This window comes from Amphibalanus amphitrite, unplaced genomic scaffold, assembly GCF_019059575.1.
Source record: "Amphibalanus amphitrite isolate SeventyFive unplaced genomic scaffold, NRLGWU_Aamphi_draft 000746F_arrow, whole genome shotgun sequence".
NCBI lineage: Eukaryota > Metazoa > Arthropoda > Thecostraca > Balanomorpha > Balanidae > Amphibalanus > Amphibalanus amphitrite.
This window is the reverse complement of record NW_024882240.1, coordinates 24245-44972: the sequence shown is the minus strand read 5'-3', so window position 1 is coordinate 44972 and position 20728 is coordinate 24245. Positions and strand designations below refer to the sequence as shown.

Sequence of the window (20728 nt, the reverse complement as noted above, 5' to 3'; positions counted from 1 at the left end):
CTCAGGTCAAGGTCATGACCTGACCGGAAAAGGTCATGGGCCCGCATATCAGTCGATCCGCAACGTCGAGCCGAAAACATCCAAGGCATTTTCAGCGCTCTAGCACGCCTCTATCAGAAGTTATTAGCGAAAAACTGTTAGATTCTGTTCGTGACCTGAGATGACCTCGGGGACATAACAAGGGGTCACACTTGCCATTTTATGGTTCAGTGTGTCAATTTTACCTACATCTCGATGTTCGAGAGTGTCTAGAATAGCGTTCGTGCAAAACAGACGCTGAGTATAGCATACCTACCCAGTCCCAAGCTTCTGCGGAAACAGGAGGGCACTTCCCCCTCCACATCTCAGCCGCAATGGTCATTGTCACAAAGCGTAGTCATATATAAACGATCAGCACTGGTCTTATCCAATTGGTGCCCAATAGGATCAATGACGTCACCACTGGCAAAACACCGGTATGACGTAACCGATAGCAGCAGGCCACCGGAAATGATCAGTGCTAATATGATGACTTTCTGCTCGCTAACAAAGCGTAAGGCCTTGGTGGCAGATCGGGACAATGGACTATTGTCGTCGCGCCGGAAGTAATTGATATATTCATAGGCCAGATGGATGGACGTGACAAAAACTACGGCTCACCAAAATATCCACGTAGCCGTAACTGGCGGTAATAGACCTTTGTATACCGAGACATAGGCATGATACAGTGTTTCAGGCACCCATGTCTCGACAAAAGAGATCTAGGTGCGTAAGATCAGTGTAAGAGGAGCTGGGAAAAGTGATGCGACCTCCCCCTCCCATGTGTCCCATCCCTAATTGACCTGGAGCTTCGCGGTAAAGAGGAAAGCTCGTGCTGCTCTTGCCTTGTGTGGCTCCCGGGGCCTCAGCGAATGCTCGTTGGGCATGCGTGTCGGAACGTTATTATCTCGCTACACGCACTTGCCAAGTAGCTCGCCACCTATGGCTGAGAGGAGACATCACCCTATAATATTTTAACCTAGTACCGCGTATTGTTCAAGCCGCTAAAGTGACAGGATTCACACATCTGCATTTTTATTCTGAATTGAAACCCATAGGTATAAATTGTACGACTATGGGATGAGGGAGGGGGGCGGGGGAGGTGAAAAATGTAACATTCGTGTTCTCCGTACCCCCCCCCCCCCCATTGACCCCTGGCAGGCTTTTTAAGCGATTTTGCATCCAACGCTGTATTCGTTGCTGTTGCTGACGCTGACTTCACGGACTTTCCTAGAGCTCGGTCTCAAGCCGCCTCAACAAATCTGAAATCTCCAATATCAACAAAGTCCGGGCTGTTTTCGGCATCCTCGGTCGGACTCGGTATCATCTGGCTGTCATCTTCAGCTGCCGTCTCTCTATAGAGGGCGACCACTCGGCCGACGGGGCCATCTCAGCAGTCATCGGCAGGGGTCAGCGACAGCCGGAGCCACACGCCGCCGACTGCAGTGGGACTGACCACGGTATATAGAGAACTGGACTGACCAATCAGACTGACCACCGCGCCGCGCCGACAGACCTCGGAGCTGCCGCTGTCAGCTGACGGAGAGCGCAGCGTGGGCACTGGGCAGTGGGCGGTAGGCCGAGGGATGTGGGATGTGGGTAGCGGACGTCATCCCGACTGGTGTAGTGTGTGTGCAGTGTGGGAGGGGGGGGGGGGGGGGCTACTGTGGGAGTTGCCTCACGGATGCTACCTATTTGTGTGTGTGCGTGTGCGTGTCGAGGGTGTCATCCAACAAAGGTGGTTGACCAATGGCCAGTGACTGCCTGGAACGATAGTTCAAAGGGGGCGACGGAAGGGAGGTGCTGTACCTATTTAGGTATTATTCGAGTGAGTGACGGAGTGACATTACCATGAAAAAAATTGTAAAAAGCACAGAGGGATGTGGGTGCTCAGAGTTTTCGGGACGTCGTGATCTGAGCAAGGTAGATAGGTATACATACATAGATGTCGGTTATTATTAGTACCATTTGTTATGGGCTGAATCGGTCCATCAATTTGTTCATTTTTCTGAGCGACTGATTTACTCGGTGTAGGTAAGTAGTTCAGTTGGGACTCCATCGACCATCGGGACCCGGGTGGGTCTAACTACATAACTAGTCCGAGATTCAAATATCTAAGTTTAATTAATATGCCTAGGACCAAGGGTCAAACAACACTGATCACAGCCTGCGCTCGTCATCCACCGACAGACATCACGTGCCGATTCCATCATCCTCCATCGCGTGACACTGGCCATGAGCGTCATCTGCGGTCGTCCAGCGCGTGCTGGGACGGTTATCCGGCTGACCGTGTGCACGGCGGCCGATAATGGGACTGCCCTCTGGCAGCCCAGCTCAGCCGCTCAGACATCACCCCATCACACGCGGTATCGGTCGAGCAGACAGGCTAAAACTGAGACTGAGACTGAGACGAGACTGAGGCTGAGACTGAGAGCGAGGTTGGAACTGGGACTGAGACGGAGACTGAGACGGAGATGGAGACTGAGAAGGAGACTGAGACTGAGATTGAGGAACCAATCGTCTCCCAGCTCTGAGAAGGGATGGACAATTTCGCCGCACCGGGCACGGCAGTCCATTGTGGGAAAATGACGGTGGACGGAGCAGCGGCCGGCGCGACCGTTCCGGGCTCAAGCACAGAACAGAGAGAAAAATCAGCGGAGAGAGAGAGAGAGAGAGAGAGAGAGAGAGAGAGAGAGAGAGAGAGAGGGAGAGGGAGAGAGAGAGAGGGAGAGAGAGAGAGAGGGATGGAGGGAGAGAGAGAGAGGGAGGGAGAGAGAGAGAGGGAGGGAGAGAGAGAGGGAGGGAGAGAGAGAGAGAGAGGGAGGGAGAGAGAGAGAGGGAGGGAGAGAGAGAGAGAGAGAGAGAGAGAGAGAGAGAGAGAGAGAGAGAGAGAGAGAGAGAGAGAGAGAGAGAGAGAGAGAGAGAGAGAGAGAGAGAGAGAGAGAGAGAGAGAGAGAGAGAGAGAGAGAGAGAGAGAGAGAGAGAGAGAGAGAGAGAGAGAGAGAGAGAGAGAGAGAGAGAGAGAGAGAGAGAGAGAGAGAGAGAGAGAGAGAGAGAGAGAGAGAGAGAGAGAGAGAGAGAGAGAGGTCAACACCCGATAGGCGTTATCACAAGTGTATTCGCGGTCATTGGGGCGACGTAAGAAAAGAAGAAAACAACTGGCCCCAAGAACTTTAAATTATCAGTTAGCATGCATCTTTTCCTTGATCTGTAGATAATTTACCATTAATTGCTAGAGAAAATTGCATTTAAAATCTTCCATCTATGTTTTTTTCATCGTTTGCACAATATGTTCTTTTTTAAATAGAAACACTAATTAGAAATAGTTCCCGCATCATCAAGAACAATAGGGAAGGCTTGAAGTGAATACAATAAACTTAACGGTGTTGTAATCTATGTGAAGACACTTCTAAAATTGCCTGTAGAAATATTGAAGGCAAAAGTTCAACTTTTTCACAAGACGGATGTCTATAAACCTATTCAACGTGTGACAACTCAGCCGGTATTTCGTCGCCTACAGCCCAGCTTTCCCTAGTGACCGATAGAGGCGCTGCTATCGATGTCCGCCCGTGCCGCCTAACGCTGAATACATGCAACAGCTCCTCAGTTGCAAGTACTCGTAATGTAACAATCGACACTGCTGTAAAAAGCATAATGGTATGACTATGTTAGAGCAATAACGCTTGGATTTCGCTGAAATGAAAAAAACAACACATTATACCAAAACATCGTTCATAGCTGAATTAACAGCCATGCAATATGCATCCCTTTCATTTCAGTCTTCACCTCACAAGTCGCTCACATTTCTGCACCCCGTTGGGTGGCGTATGTAAATAGTCGCCTCGCTTTGAACTAAGGGTGCTGCCCCGGGATAGTCACACTGTCAGACCCGACCAATCTTTCCAGGCGAGTCAGACTCGAGTGAATTTCGACTCTTATTTGCGAGACACTTGACGCGTCAGCCGTCAACAAAGTCGCCAGGCCGCCGCTCTGGATCCGCGGTGTCTAGTGCACTTCAAAAGCACTCGCCGTTTAAATGAGGTTACTGCCAGAGCGGCCTATGGGAAAGGCAATTCTGGCTCCTGGTTCTCAGTAGCAATCCAGCTTTTGAGATTTCGAAATGGACAACATAAGCTATTATTATGACTTTTACTGATTACACAATGATTTGGAGTAATAGGGAACTCTGCTAGGCAATGTGCTTATATGATTTATCTACACTAGCATTATACATTCGTAAAACACATAGATCACACAAGAGTAGGTATTCAATGGTCTGACCGCTAGTGACAACTTTCTGACCCACACCCGTCGTATCACAGTGTAAAATAACGAGATTTGACGTTAATTTTTCGATACCCTATCAACTATCATAATGCTGAAAATATACGCGCCAGTACATGTAAAATCATAAACAGTTCATAAATGACGATGCATCAGTTATCTATTTACTTTTTAGATACATCGTTTGAAAGTGAAAAAAGTCAATAGCTCCAAAAATACATGTACTCAAATAGATGGTGAATGATAACGTATTTAGACAAAGACGCTCTGCATTTTTCTGATATCACCTCTGGGCTCTGATAAAAACGCATAATTCATTATCTAAAAAATAAAATATTGTAGAGCGGTAAATTCTTTGCAGTTTCAGCATACCGGCGAGCGAACTGTGGAGCGTTAAGTGCGCCCAGAAATAAAACTAAATTATCCACTAGACGCGCATACAATGTAATCAACACACTTAACTATGAAATGTATCATGTTGAAGAGCGTTTCAACGAGAAGAATTTCGCGTTGACACTGATTCCCTGAAAGAGCGACAAAGAACGTTATTGAGGCTGACAGCAAGCGGCGACAAAGGGCGCCAGCATGATAGGAAAACAGGTAAAATGTTATGGGTTTTACCAGTGTTTTTTTTTTTTAGTTCTAAGGTATAAGGTATAAGGTTTTATGAGGTACAGTCCACACTCCACAGCAGAAGTAATGTGGGGTTTCAGTCATGGGTATGTTCTGCTTCTGAAGCTTAGGAACGATTAGCCAGACTACAATGAAACTTTGAATGTAGCTTATATGTATTCGTCACCCTTGCAGCTGCAACTTTAGCTATTTATATCTTCTTTTCGATCACTCCGCATTAAACAATCGCCAGTCAAAGCCAACCGTTGAGATTGGTAAAACCCTACATTACTTTAGCGGTGGGCTGTACATAATCTCTACCCGTCCTAGCATATTGGTTTACCAGACTATGGACTTACGCAACTCCAGACGAATAGATTAAATGTACAGCTTTGTATAATGGCTGTGTTGTCGATTGATTTACGTTGATTTGTGACACCTTGTAGTGAAAGCCGCCAACGAACGTTGCTTGCTACCGCTTATGTGTCTTACAAAGTCATCACATTACACGATCAATATCTATACCAGGGCGATCGCATACAGAAGCGGTTATTAAGTGTTGTTCAAAATGTCGCTCGAAATGATTTAAAACAATCTGTATCGATTGCATTTCTTTGAATGTATTTATGTTTTCAGGAACGACGTGTGAATAGTCACCCGAATATGTTTATTGTATCTCATCGTATATTTCCAACAACCTCAGGTAGGCATTCAGACTAGCCCTCATTATTTTTCTTCGCTTGAAGACAAATTATCTTTGAATGCGACGCCTCCTTAGACACAGTTGAGAACAAACAAGAGTGCTCGTCACTGCTCTCTAAAACAAAACTCGACCAAGAGACAAAGAGCGGTTTCGTAAGCCACCTTCACAAACGAATCTTCTCAATGCCTCGCTGCTCCTGTGTTGCGTTTCCATAGCAACGACGAGCATCAAGCTGGTCAACATTGAAACTAGCTAGATGTGGAGGCTCTCGGAAGGATCCGCTATTGACCACTAGCACAGCATTTGACCGAGAGCAGCGGGTCAAATCACACCACGCCGCCCGGTCACGCCACTCTCAGCTGCCCAGCGCACCGGGTGCTGGTGACGGCGCGTGACGTCACCCGGCGTCACTGGGCCTCTCGCGGAGGTCGCGAGGTCAGCCGGTGACCTCTCACTCAGTTGGCATCCGTCTCCAGCCGCTCAGTTGCGCGGGCCTCGCCATAGGAGGCCGATGGATGGGTACGGTCGCCGCTCCCGGGCGCGGATCCGGTTCATCTGCCGAGAAAATGGGGAGAAGTCGGATGGATATCCTTTTTTACCGCAATTAGATATTCAAAATTATGTTTATGTTTAGATTATGAGTGTGCACTATGCATTATGATGAAGATCTTACACTGGATGAGGAATTAATAGAGAATGCGGATTTTAGCTCCTTCTCTAGCCACAAGAGACAAAGCCCACGCTAACTTAGCTGAAACTTTGTGTCTGAAATGTATGTTTGAGCACTGAGCAGCACGCATACCGACCTTCCTAACTATTTTGGCGGTTTTAGTCTTTTCTACTGGTTAGCGGGTGACATTTCAGTAATGCTTCCCAACGTCTAGCAGAAATTTGACAGAATCTGTTCTCGGAAGCCATGTGGCCGAGCAGTAGCTCTCAGAAAATGTCGGTGCGGATGTATAATCTGGACGGTTTACATGGGAGTCAGACCCGACATTGGCCACTCGAGAACAATATTGCTTTTATAAAAAGGTCATCGCTGGAGAAACACGTCCAATATGCGTGATGTGAATGCACGGTTTGCAATTTTTCCAATACGAGACGATTCAGCCCTTTTTGGCAGCGCAATAACAGCAAGATGCTGACTTTGTGACATCTGCTCACATCTGTGATCGGAGTTATATAAGAATGGGTAATCAATGTTACAAGAAGAGAGTGGAAACAAGTAACCAGACGACTCTAATAACTCCGCCAGTTCCACGTACCCAGGCCCTGGCGAATCCAGCCGGATGTGTCCGGATCCTCTTGTTTCGCAGCTCGAGCTGGGGATCCCTCAGGTAGGCGGGCTCAGAGGGGTAGCTGTTGACGAGGAGGGACTCGAGCAGCACGGCCAGGTCACCTGCTGTGACATCCACGGGTGCGTCCTCACAGCTTCCTCCGACACAGCTCGAGTCTGGAGGCAAAACAAATGAGAGACTGACAGGCACAGCAAATGCATGTTATGCTAGACGTTATAGGCAAAAGGGATCTCTCAGTACCTGATGGGCACCTTTTAGGAGAATGGGCCCAATTCTTATTTCATTTTCTCATCTATTCTATTGATTTATTTAGTTTTTTGTTAATTTCTATAACTTTTCATTACAATGGATAACTGATTACTCTAATAACTCCGCCGAGCAGTTATTAGCACTTTGATAACTCCGGTAGTGACTTTTTGTCGTTCCTTTTAAACAGTACTTGCGCAGAGGCTGGTGCGAAGGCCCCATTTAGTGGTACATCAGGCAAACTAAATGCGTTGAAATTCGTTGTATGTCATGACCAAATGGGTTACGATGCGTTAGATATAAGCAATGGTATGTTTGAGCATCATTAATAAAATTATTGTGATGAAAAATGATCTTACGCTCATGATATAATCTGAATAAGTTGAATTGAACTAAGAACAAAAATAATTGATACCTATTTTAGACTTGCATCGTCTTCAGAATGTAAGTACCTTTTCAGAATTGTCAGGTCTGATGTTACACACTAAACGTAATCACATTGTGCAAATGTATTATCAGAACATTCACTCTTCCATGACACATTCAATCTTATACGCAATCATGCGTCATGTGTAATAAGCTTTTCGAAATAACCCTTAGACAGAGACTGATCTACTCAGCCAACAAATTGTCCAGTGAAAAGTTTTAGACTTGAAATGAATAGCCGTCCATTTGTCTTGGAAGCTTCTTATTAGATCTCAGGCTGACTTCTAATAACGCTCTTTTCCTAATCTATCGTCCTGGGCACAATACGGTGCAATTTGTTTGGCCATAAGACCCAATGCATTGTCAGGGGCAGGTATAAGTCAGATTAATTTTAGCAAATAAGTGTCCACGCTTTCTTACTATCATCACACACCCTACAGTGATTTCGCAGTAATAAGAATGTGGCCTGATGCCAGCGGCTGAATTAGGCGTTGATTTCACCCCGAAACATTTTCTCGAGCATAAATGATAAGCTCCTAATTTCTAATGACATTGAATTAACGCTGGCAACTTAATTACAGGCTGAGACTCGTTATGCGAATTACACTGTTCTTGACTGAGGGGAGGGGCTCTATAGAACCCCTTGTTTTTCTTCAATATCTTCTAAACAGCCTAACGTCTCAACACAAACTTCCTTTATCATCAGCTGTATTAACCCTCGCCCGTATTGGTGTTTTGCCAGCCACGAACGTATAGGATGGGGGGAGGGGGGGGGGGTACGTACTACGGTGGACCCCCTTGCCGCTTCACCCCTGATCGAGCTAGAACTTTGCAGAAAAAACGAGCGTGCTGCCCGGGACGTGAGGAAGCCGATGATGCCCAAATTTAAGGTCCTAGATCATTGGTTGACCTTCCAGGCTAAGTCAATGACCCAAAAGTCGGAAGAATCGGGCCCTGTTAGAACGTCGTTAACCCGCGCCCCTTAGGGCTATCGGCGGACCCTACCACCCATAGGGGGGGGGGGCGTTTCGGCCCCCCTAAGATCTCGGAAATTTACCGGCCGATGTTAAAAAATCAAACGGCGTTTGATAGCCCCGTCGGGGAACTACCTTGTGGCCGAATTTCATTGACCTAGGTCAAACCGACGACGTTACAGGTCAGGTCAAAGGTCGGATTTTCACCGTTCACAGGCATTTAAAGAAATACGTTGTGAAATCGAGTAAATTGGTAAGTTATTGAAAAGCATCGATGGTACACCGTTCTTTAAACACATACTTTGCTATCTGAGGTAACTGATGCCAGGTCAGGTCACAGAGGTCAGGTCACTGGGGGGTCACAATATGAAAGTGTCGTGTGATACATGTTTTATGGTCCATTTTACATGACAAATGCGATTATGTGGGCCAGGCAGCCTTTGGGGCCAGCGTAGGTCACGTTTGGGTCAAGGTCAGGTCAAGGTCAGATCAAATTAGATCAAATTTCAAAGTTGATATTTTTGCATAAAATGGGTATTCATTCGATGCAGCTCGTCACGGGGAGTCTAATGGTGGTCTTTGTTTTGCTCTATGTGGTCTAGGGTTGCCAAATGAAAATTTGACGTCATCATTTTTGAACAGTTTTTTTCGCTATAACTTGGCCAAAAAGAATATATTGATCTAAAATTTGGTATGTAGATAGAAGACGGTAGGTACTAACATATATACTCCGGTTTTTGCGAAACTGTAAAAAATGGATTTTTTTGCAAATATATAAAAAATTTCTTTTTTGATTTTTAGGGGTCAAAACTCTAAAATTTCAAGAATCCGAGATGGCAATTTTGTAGCCCTGTCAATTTTTCACCTCTTATGTCTGGATCATTTTTCTGTATCTTCAAAGCTGTAGGCCTGACAGCTCTTCTCGCGAAGGTCTTTTTTTGGTCGAAAATGGCAGAACATGACGTCATTCTGACGTCATTTGTGGCCAACCTATCATAGCCTCTGGAAAATTGTTTTTGTCACAATGTATAAAATTGATGCCCGAAGGGCCTGAAAGTTTGGTGGCGATATCTCTAGCCGTTTAGGAGATATCGACGGAAAAGGACAGGGGGCGGGGCCGTTTCAGCACCATTTTCCATTTTCCGCCATTTTCCGGTTCAGTGTGTCAATTTTACCTACATCTCGATGTTTGAGGGTGTCTAAAATAGCGTTCGTGCAAAACAGACGCTTTTCAATTTTCTCCCATTGACTTATAATGGAGAGGCCGCAAAATTGACCTGACCTTAGGTCACCGATATCAAAATTCCGAGATAAACATTTTATAGATAATGTTGCTCTAATCAATCGCTGAAAGTTTCAAGGCAATCAATCAATCGGTGTAGCCATGACGAGCATTCTTATTTTTTTTTCTGAGGTGAGGTCACCTGGTGTGACCTGGTGTCCTGACCTAAGGCGACCTGGGTCTGAACTTTTCACAACATGTGCGGAAAAGATTCACGAACAGGCGCCGCCGTTTTTGAGATATCTGCGAAAAACCGCAGGGGGGGGGGTTCAAACACCGTTTTTTAGATATCTGCGAAAAACCGCAGGGGGGGGGGGAGGGGTGTTCAAACACCCCCGGCCCGGCGCGGGTTAAATAGCTGCCAAGATAGAGTTTTAGCGATAAAAACAAATCACGAGCACGGTTGTGAATTATTTTTATTTCGGGAAAATACAAATTACTTTTAGTGACCTGAGGTCAGCCGTCAGAGGTCAGGTCAACGACCCCGAGGTTTTAGTTTTGTTTTTTTCGCGAATAACTCCTACAAAAATGGGCCAGAGCATACGGCAGTGGTACCAACGCATTCGTCTTGTCAAGTCACGTCGAGTGACAAATATTATGTTTGGAAAAGATCAAGTTTTACTCGTATGTTGACCTCATGTGATCTCGAATGATTTTTGCTTGATCTTGACATATGAAAGGTCATATATAATACATTCGTAGGGCTACGAATAGCCCTATTCGAATAGTAGGGCTAAAAATGGGTGCCAGCTTCGGCTCCGCGGATCACGAATCTGGCACCCATTTCGCTCTAAGCATTCATTTAGATCCTCAGAATGGCAAAGCTGTCTCAATTGTTATGGCTGACTTGAATCAGTGAAATAGCCTCCAATACCTAAGGATACTCTACCGTAACCTGGACCTTGGATCAGCTTTTCGTAAGATAAACCACAAATAGGGACCTGATAAGCTTCAAAACATTTCAAAACATCTTGGAATTTAGTAAACAAGATATACAAAAAAATGCACGGTTTGAGGTCAATTTTGATCGTGACCTTGACCTTGAACTTGAATGTTGGATACATTATCGGAATCCTCAGGTTCTCTTCTTTCGTTTTACATCCATTTTGCCGGTTTTATGCATCCCGACGTCCTCTGAATCGCTATAGCGCTATAACTTTACGTCAAAAATGTTAGGTGCTTTGGATTCGTTCCGTATAGAAGATTTGTTTTGTACCGCTTTTGTTTCCGTACTCCCTTATTTACGGAGTTAGACAGGGTATCGAAAAGCCCCCCATCCACTGGGCTTTGGCGGTTGGGATTACCCCCGGGCCCGGCCGGATTAATTTCTCTTATGAAGAAAGTGAACAATGAACGTCACCAAGCACTACATAATAGAATTGTGGCTTTGGAACGTATTCCCACCTTGAAAACGGGTAGACATTTCGGCTGCATTACCCAGCAAACATGCCCACATGGTTCCCATATGGGGCCCACATGGGCCCCCCACCTCTTCCATATGGGCCCCACATGGGAATGGCAGTGGGTGACACGTGGGACCCATATGGGCCAGCCCACGTAGGCCCCATATGGGACCCACGCGGCGCCCACATGGGACCCATATGGGTAGCCCATCTGTAGCCCATGTCCCACGTGGGCCCATCTGGCCCATGTTCACCCCATATGGGACCCACATGGGATGCCCATCTCCAGCCCACATGCGTTTGGCCCATCTGGCCCATTTTTATCCCATATGGGGCCCATATGGGTAGCCCATCTGTAGCCCATGTCCCACGTGGGCCCATCTGGCCCATGTTCACCCCATATGGGACCCATGTGGGCATGTTTGCTGGGTATGTATGTATGCATCTGATATGAAATGACAGTCCACCTAATTTCCAAATAAAAGGCCGAGCTGCAAAGATGCTTTAACCTTCGCGTAATTGACGTTTTCGCAGCCTTTACCATATGGGGGAGGGGGGATCGATCAGACCTCCAGCCGTTCGACCCTGATCGAGCAAGAGCTTCGCGGAAAAAAACGAACGTACATCTTGCTCATGAGTCATATAACTAGATGAGGCCAATGTTACCCGATTGTGAGGTCTAAGGTGACCGGTTGACCTTCCAGGCTAGGTCAATGATTCAAACTTGAGAAAAAAAAGAATCTGCTAAACGTCATGGGATGACATATTTTTCAATAGGCATATTTTTAGGAAGTGGTTTTAAATTTTGCATTCCTTTTGTCAATAATCAGATGCATTTGTGCATTTGGGTATGCCGGGTCAGAGCAGCATAACAACTTTTTGATGTCACCGCAGACTGTTTAATTTCAAAATATCATCCTAGGTTACATTGTTACGATCCCGCTATCAACCTAAGCCACGAAAAAAGTCATGTAACAAATTTTGAGGGATGCAATGCAGTTGTGGTGCTGTTTTATGTTATGCTAATTAACATAATTCGTCTCTTCTAAGCTGCATGATTATCAATATCCCTGAGACTATTCTTTTTGAACCTACTCTTCACAAAAGACTTCGACTTTCGTTTAATATTGCCAGTAAACTATAATTACAATTTCTCTGCCCTTTACCTTTTATCCGCACTTAGGCCCACTGTCTGTAGGCCCTTAGCTCCCCTGCAATAACCTTCAGAATCATTTTGCTTACCTTGTGGGACTGATGCAGACTGGACAGCCGACAGAAGACCACAGACCATCGATATCAGTAGCATAACGCTCAGAGCAGACGGAACAGACATTGCTAGGGTCAGCAGACAGCGTACTTCGGCGAGAATCGAAGACAAAATATCCCTAGGTAAGCGCCGATTGATAGACAAGCGAACCGTCAGCCGGGCGTGTGACTGATGTGACTGATATGTACTGGACTGCGCGGCGTCGGCGACTGGACGGTCGGCGCGGCTGCCGTCCGTTTTATGTGAAGAGTTCGACGACAGCGGCGCGTCGGCGGCTGCGCGCGGGACGGGGTGCAGCTCGGGGAGGGTAGGGGTGGGTGTGGGGGGACACCAAGGGATTCCTGGTGACTGATATGTGATGGCCGAACGGGAGATATCAGATCTGATTCACTGTGTTATCAAACAAATCATCTGTTTTGTTTGGACAATCAGATGTGCATAACTACTGCGGTCACCTGCCGTTTTATGCCATTCGTGCTCAGTGGTCTTGTTCATGGTTTGTCGTTTCGGTTCCAAGCCCAAATATACATCACATTTTTATCTTGAAATATGCCTGAATATATTTCTGGGCTGAGGCGTCAATAATTGCACCCAAACAACTCGATCCATAAGTTTTCAACCGAACGATATTCGTTTCCCTTCTACCCCTTTTCTGTGAAAAGGAAATCAACTGATTTTTAATTTTTGTGTTAAATGAAGTTTTGCAAGTAATCAATAATGAAAAACATCGAGTCTGTGAATTTTCAGTTCAGAACACCTTCGTATTCAATGTACCCAAATAAATCATGCAATGTACAAACATTCCATTATGGGACACCAAAAGTAAAAGCACTTCCTGTAACATAAGCTGATAATGCCTATCCAATCACTATTACACTGACGCAGTCATACACTGGAAAATTGCAGGCAAACAAGTGAATGCACGAACGGACGATAGAACGGTCTGCTTGCACGAACATTTAGCACAAGCGAGCACTTAGCACGCGAAATATCTTCAGCACTGTCTCCAACGTCTAAGCGTGGCACATCTCTACTTGACTTTACACTCCCACTTATCGGTAAAACAGTCTGAGTCCTCGTGCTTAGTCGCTTTCCCAACGCCAGATGTATCTGGTGATGTATACCACCTGGAAAAGAAAATAAAGTTGTAAAATACCTCAAGATGACTAGGTATGGATCCGTTGTCATGTAATAAACTGATAAGAAAAATGAAGCATTGAGGCAGGAAAAATGGAGCTATTGTCTAGCTCTCTTTGAGATCGATGTGTAGTAATTCGGATGGAGATGCACTCACCTTACGAGCTTTGCAACGAGTCTTCCAATGAGTCCGAAATTTTGGCTGAGGCTGCTCTGCATTTGGCATAGCGCAACATGACGACATGTGCTACTGGAATCCTCTTGTTTACTGGAAAGTAAGCAATATCGAATCATTTGGTTTGGCCGGTAGGCAGAATTCAATATCTGCTCTCATAACACAGCTGAAACGAATATTTTGCAATCCGCAAGCGTGTGCGGTGTCCGCGATAATGAAGGGAACATCAGATATATAACCCTCGCACGACCAGGCCATTTCTCATAACACGAACGACCAGGGGGGGGGGGGGTGTTACGACCCCCCCCTGGCGTTTCGAAACGTAAGGTCGTAGAGCTTAGCAGAAAAAACCAACGGATTGCTCTCAACGAGATCTCGCGATTGGTGGTATATTTTTTGGTCCTAGGTCAACATTTGACCTACTTATGACCGGTCAAAGGTCAAATTTTCCGAAAAAATCCAACTTTTTCAACTTTCCGCGGCGATTGCGGCAAAACGGTGGGAGATATCGACTTGAAACCTTCACTATCGTGTTCCTTGATCAATTCTCTATCGTTTGGTACGTATTTCGTTTCTCTAGCTCTAAAAATGGCGCGTTGGGAGCGCCGGAAGTCGGCAAGGTCACAGTCGGCGGCAGAAATTCGAAAAATCAAAATTTAAATTTTTGAAATCTGATTGTATTTTTGGATTTGGGAGGTCCATTTGCTCCCTATAGAAGCTAATATTGCTGCATATTCCCATTGAGGTGACAAGAATTAGCAAAATAGTGGTTCGGGCGCTTTTCAAAAATAGTACCGGACGCTGTTCCTCTTGTGACGTCATAGCTCCGTGACCTGACCTGACCCGGTCAATTTTCTTGCATCACACGATAGCCAATGCTTGCCCCAACATGCATGGCAAGTTTCATCATGATCCATCAAACAATGTGGGTATCACCGGCAGAAAACCTAGGGATTCGGCGCACACGTTTGGTAACTGTCGGCCGGAGGCTGTACCTCTTATGACGTCATAACTCCGTGACCTGACATGACCCGATCAATTTTTTTTTCGGCAAAAGATGCGCAAAGGTTGCCCTAGAGGGTATTGAAAATTTCAGCCCGCTACGAAAAGCCGTTTAGCGTGCACTTCGAAAAAACCTCAGGGGGGGGGGGGTTGATACAACCCCCCCCCCCTAGGCGTTCTAGGGATAAAGCGTTGTTTTCTAGATTCGTCAGTCCAAGGACAATAAAGGCTCACATGACATCAATCAACTACCTAAATAGTTTCGATGTAAAACACAATGCTCGAAACAAGAGGCCTGACCCAAAACGTTCTCAAACCTCCGCCATATGAATCGATATCACATATGTATTTGTGCTCATTTTCCTAGATGCCCACCCAAGTCCCGCACCTACAGTTATCCGCTACTGACCTGGTCCGCAGCCTGGTGAGCCAGCTGCCGGTCTCCTCCGCCAGCTGCGTCCACTGGACTCTGTCGAGCAGGACTCCGCGGACTCGCAGCTCCAGCTGGGCGGCGTCCCAGGCCTGAGTCCAGTCTCCGCCTCCGTCTCCGGCCCGCCCGCCGCCGGTACCCGTGCCCGTGCCGCCCGTGCCTCCCGTGCCCGTGTTGTTGTTGTTGTTCAGAGTTTGCTGTCGGGAGAAGAATGTTAGACGCATTCGGAAGTGATAAAGCGTGTGGTTAAAATTACTGTGGTGGTGATGTTGAGGAACTTGATAAATATCGGCTCGTTTGTCTCAGTAATTTAAACCGCCGTTATTTGATTGCAAGCCGTTAATTAATCTTCGGGTGTGCTTGGTGTATCGAGCTCGGCCAAGCATTCAATCTTTTCTCAAGCATATGCCGCTGCATAAATAGGGACGCTTATGACTCAAACTGTATGGATTGAAAATACGATCCTATTGCGGAATAAATCAATTTAGCAAGTACCGACTCACGACTGTCTGAGGCGTACTCCTCACCTGAATAAGGTTGAGCAGGAAGAGGAAGCTGAGCAGCGCCAGTGCGGAGAGGGCGGGGCTGTTGTCGTACCCGCCCCCGCCGTAGCCGCCCCCGCCCCCGCCGTACCCTCCGCCGTGGCTCGGCGGGCCGTAGCTGGGCCTGGCGGTCACAGACAGCACGGGTCAGCGCGTGGCAAACGTCTTCGCTGATTGTCCAGGGCGAGCGAATGAAGTCTATATTCCTGAGGCAGTGTCGTTAAATTTCTAACAGGACTCGCACGGTTCCGTGGTAAAACAGAACATCACAGGACGGAGCCATTTTCATATCCGACCATCGCATGCAGAAACAATGTGCGGTATGCTTTTGTAGCCTGCTAATAATTCAGCAGCAATTCATAAGACAGCTTAGTCGACATTTATAACGAATTCGATAACGAAATTATGTAACGAAAATTCAGCACTTCAAGGACAATATGGGTTGCGATTTCAACTGGGCGTAAATGGTACTAATTAGGTACTGCTGGCTTGCAATTGATCTTCTGAGGCCACCAATGTTTTGCATGGCTACAAGACTGGACAACAATTATTAATGAGTCGCTGATGAGCTAAATGCACCAAACGTATATTCATGTAGGTTTTTGAACTTTGTTTCTTGTATCAAAGACATAGCTAGAGCCTACATAAGAGGTCTCGAGTGAGATTAATCTGCAAGAACATGGATCACTGACACATAACGTCAGTTACCCTGGTAGGGGAGAGTGGGGAAAGATGCCCAGGGTTTTGCTATGTCATATATTATTCGAAAATGACGATTAGAAAGCAAAAACTTGGAGTTTCAACGGAAGCCGACATCATTTTTCTCCAAAAATATCACACTTTCGTGCCTGAAATATTATAACTTTTTTGCTATCAAGCATTTTCATGAAGAAGTGAAAGGGGGCATCTTACCCCACAGGGTGGGAAAGACGCCCCCTGACGTTGGGAAAGATGCCCCCTGCACTATAAGTGACATAAATGGGCACGTGAATCGCCTGGACGAATCAGTAGTCCCTTCGAGCCTGCAGTAGACACCAAACGTCATCATAAGGGCCCTCAAAAGTAGTCGTAAGGGGCTTCAGAGGTCATCATTAGGACCATCATAGTCCAGCGCGGCCAAACAAGCTTCCGTGGTGGCGTTCGGAGACCACTGTGGGGCTCTTATAGGTCTTCATGATGCTTGAGGGCCCTCGAGCCCATCGTGGGGACCTCCGATGCCAGCGCGGCCCGTGGGGCCAACGTGGGAGCCCTCAAAGGATGTCGTGAGGGGCCCTGGAGCCAATAATGGGGCCCACAAAGGCCGTCGTGAGGGCTCTCAGAGTCAGATGCCGCCCAAAAAGTCGCTATGTGGGCCGAGAGACCGGCATGGGGAGCACCCGACCGTACTGGACTCTCAATAGTCCCAGATCGGCTTTTGTCTACATCACAAGAATGTAATAAATGATTTGACGGGCTGTTTGAAGGACAGCCTACGGATTTAGCGGGGCGTCTTTCCCCATCAGGACATGGGCATCTTACCCCAAGGTACCGAAGTAACATTAAATCCGTACAATTTGTTAGCCATAAAACTACACCCTGAAACAAAATGTTTGGGACACAGTACACGCATGCTAATGTATCACGACTATAGCAAGGGACGCAAAAATTATTTACCTTCTTGATATTTACAATGTTCTGACACCAAAATATTTTTTGAAAGCAGCAAATAAAAAACATGCAATCATCAGCCAGCCGTTGCCCAACTGAGTTTCGCAATTTTTGGTGCAGTTAACAAGGCAGGCTTCCGCTTTACGCTAAGAAAATTAATTTCCAGGTCCGATTCTTTGTTTCGCCGCTAGAGGGGGTGGGGCGTCTCTCCCACCCTGGGCATCTTACCCCACTCTCCCCTAACTGTCATCTGCAGTAACTAAGCTACGAGCTACACATGTCAGCAAGCGGCAACTAATGCCTCGAGCTTACAGCAATATCGCCTGCAGTAACTCAGAAATTGTGTGGCTCTACCACGAATATAGCAACAGGCCGGCGATCAATACATATTTTCAGGCTCTCTTTGGACCCAATAATGCACGAATGAAACTCATCCCTTCAGCTAACTGTGCGCTATTTCCACTACGCGCCGATGTCGACCGTACTCACGCCGGCGCTGGTGCGTAGCTAGCATAGCTGGAGTCGGCGCTTGTGTACTGATCCACCGGTACCGGGTACATGGCGTACTGCTGTGTACCGGCCAGGGCCATGTCGGCTGTGGGCTGGGGAGGGACCGCCTGGTACGGGTCGTACACGGGCGGCGGCGCGGCGGCGGCCGGGTACGGGTTGTACTGCGCCGGGTACGACACCGGCTGAGCGCCGTACTGCTGCGTGCCGTACTGCTGAGTGCCGTACTGCTGCCCGCCGTACTGCTGAGTGCCGTACTGCTGCGCCGGCTGCACGCCGATGATGTAGCTCGCCGCCGGGGTACGACTCGGCTGGTAGCCGCCCCCGCCGTACGTCTGATACTGCGCCGGCTGACTGTAATCCCACTGTCGACTCTGGCGAGCTAGAAAACAAACAGTCCGCGGCAAACGTCGGTATTTTTCGCAGGGCTGAGCCATATGCATACAAACGATATTGTGGTTGTTTATTGGTGAGCAGGGACAGGGAAATACGAGCTGTGTTTTTCTGCGACCAAATCGTTTAGTGAGTGATGAGTGGAGTGGCTCCAACACATTCGCTATGAGATCGTTACCTGCACGCTGCATGGATTAGCAGCGTGATTTCACGGCAGTTTGATATGGAGAGCGCCAGTGATTGCGGCGTCGGCAACCTCATTAGCCGTCTGAATCACCCCGGTACTTTACACTCCGCCGTTTTCTGGATACAGGCCGAATGAGGTGCATGCAAGTAGATATGCACGTTTGCCTATGCAATGCATGCCTTTTGTATGCCAATGGACACCGTGATTACTTTGTCATTTCGGCCTTGTTCATTTCTTTTTATCAAGCAAGTCCGCACGCCACGAACATGACCTATCTTCGCCGGGTGCACATCAGAACACAAACCATATGTGTTGCATTACCACATGCAAAAAGTGGACGCGGACGTCACATTGCCCATTGCATTGCTCATTGTTAACAAAGAGAGCGGAAACAAACGTGGAAACGGCTAATGACATTTCATTTTATTGCAGCTTTGTTCAAAGAGCTAGATAAACGGATACCATCTGACATTCTGACATTATTACATATTGCGTGAAGCGACTGAGCTTCATTTATTCCCAAATGTCATTGACTCTCCTGAAGGTAAAGCCGCTTCGAGAGGAATCGCGAGCTCATAAAGCTCCTCGCATTCTCGTGACATCTTGGCACAGAAATTCATATCACGTCGTACGGTCGTTACGTCGACTTGATTCGTAGGTCAATGATCCGCAGTAGCATGTGCCAACGATGGACATCAATCGAACTACGAATAATATTACTCTAGAAAATGCCTAATTCATCTGGTATGTGTAATACAGTTATAAAACCATTTAACGCAATTGTGAACCTTCAGGCGTTTTACCAATCACCCACAACGGGACCGTAAAGCATCGAAACGGGATCGGGACATTTATAGTACGCACGGTTGTTATTCTCACCCTTATACGAGCTCGTATAACTCGGCCGCTGGGCTATATGCAGCGACAATTGCAGAAAGAAAACGACATAAGCAAGTTCGCCAAATGGTAACGGAAGAGCAAACATCGTCCTCCCAAAATTGCCATGAACTGTTTGGTCCCTGGCAATATCCAATAATCACAAACTGCCGGCAGACGGCATATATGTATGTTTCAGTGCTCCTATGCTCAGTGTCACTGAGTTCATAACTCATGAGGAGCGCGCTGCTTGACCATGGGAACGGGGCGAATATCACAAAGAACGGTCAACGGGATGGTTAGGCCTGCCTTTGGGAACGCTGTAAGAAGTATGAACACTATAGCAATAAACTACCTACATTGTTTTTAACCTTGTTGTCAAGAAATGCAAACCTTTATTTTAACAGGAAAAATAAGCTTTTGCGCTAGCCCGGAACACAAAAAAGGCTGTTAACCGTACCAAGACTCTTATTTTTGAAAGAATGATCCGAATTCTCACTTAGCAGCAATACGAACGACAGCTCAGTGCACCCACCATGTGTCGTCATCTCACCTGTGTGAAGACCCGTGTGACTGCCGGTCTCCGACATCCTCTCCTGCCGAGCCGAGCCAGCCGCGCGACCCGCGTCGACCCACCCTCACCGCACACCACCTCTCGCCGACCTGTGACGCCGTGTGACGCTCCTCCGTTACCCGCGCGCCGCGTCACGCGTCACGCCTTGTGACGGCGGTGCTCACTCTCCCACGGCGCGTGCCGTGATGTGCCGTGTCGTGACGTGACGAGCGCTGAGCGCGTTCATTGCAGGGAGACCGACAGCAGACGGACGTAAATCTGTCCGTGACGTATCTATCAGCGATGGGAGTTTCACACCGACGATTTTCTCAATAGTTTCAAATATGATCACACATAAAAAGAAAATGGACTCTTCTCAGGTTTGGATTGCCGTATAATCACAAATTTACTTTTTGCATCATTTCATAACACGGGTGGATAGAGATCACACACCTATAACAAAAAGAAAATAGATTGCTCAAGCTACGGTCGCATTTACGAAAAACGCTCAAACGGTGACGAGCCCTCTGCTAGACACATAATGTTCACTTCAATTATGCAATACCTATGTATACCACTTCTTATACTCCCACATCCAGCTCTTGAGAGCGACGACGAGCGAGCCACCGTCTCTGGATAGAGCAGGGTATATAGGAGTTGTTTTTACGGATCTGTTTCTCCCGCGCCTGAAGTAGCGGCCCACAGGTAGGTCACAGTCGTGCCGTTGCCCCGTCGTGCGGCACTCAGTATTCGTTCTGATCCACTT

General features: G+C 47.1%; 1 protein-coding gene and 1 long non-coding RNA gene across 2 annotated transcripts; both read right to left on the bottom strand.

The window, feature by feature from the left end:
• Positions 1-5564: 5564 nt before the first annotated feature.
• Positions 5565-12720, bottom strand: LOC122365531. The gene is made up of 3 exons (XM_043336815.1): positions 12489-12720; positions 6883-7070; positions 5565-6172 (listed from the first exon to the last, which is right to left on the bottom strand). Exons 1-3 carry the CDS (start codon positions 12577-12579, stop codon positions 6098-6100), a joined length of 354 nt encoding a protein of 117 aa, XP_043192750.1. The 5' UTR covers positions 12580-12720; the 3' UTR covers positions 5565-6097.
• A 769-nt stretch (positions 12721-13489) lies between these two features.
• LOC122365517 lies at positions 13490-15375 on the bottom strand. Its single transcript, XR_006253765.1, has 3 exons — positions 15237-15375; positions 13808-13918; positions 13490-13640 (listed from the first exon to the last, which is right to left on the bottom strand). It is a non-coding gene; the product is annotated as an uncharacterized LOC122365517 (long non-coding RNA).
• Positions 15376-20728: the final 5353 nt, after the last annotated feature.

Bases quoted from the DNA above. Each gene is read 5' to 3' on its own strand.
- LOC122365531 (XM_043336815.1), bottom strand. From the start codon at position 12,579: ATGTCTGTTCCGTCTGCTCTGAGCGTTATGCTACTGATATCGATGGTC. The intron at 7,071-12,488 runs GTAAGCAAAATG...TTTTGCCTCCAG, and splicing joins GTCTGCATCAGTCCCACAAG to ACTCGAGCTGTGTCGGAGGA. The intron at 6,173-6,882 runs GTACGTGGAACT...TTTTCTCGGCAG, and splicing joins CTGGATTCGCCAGGGCCTGG to ATGAACCGGATCCGCGCCCG.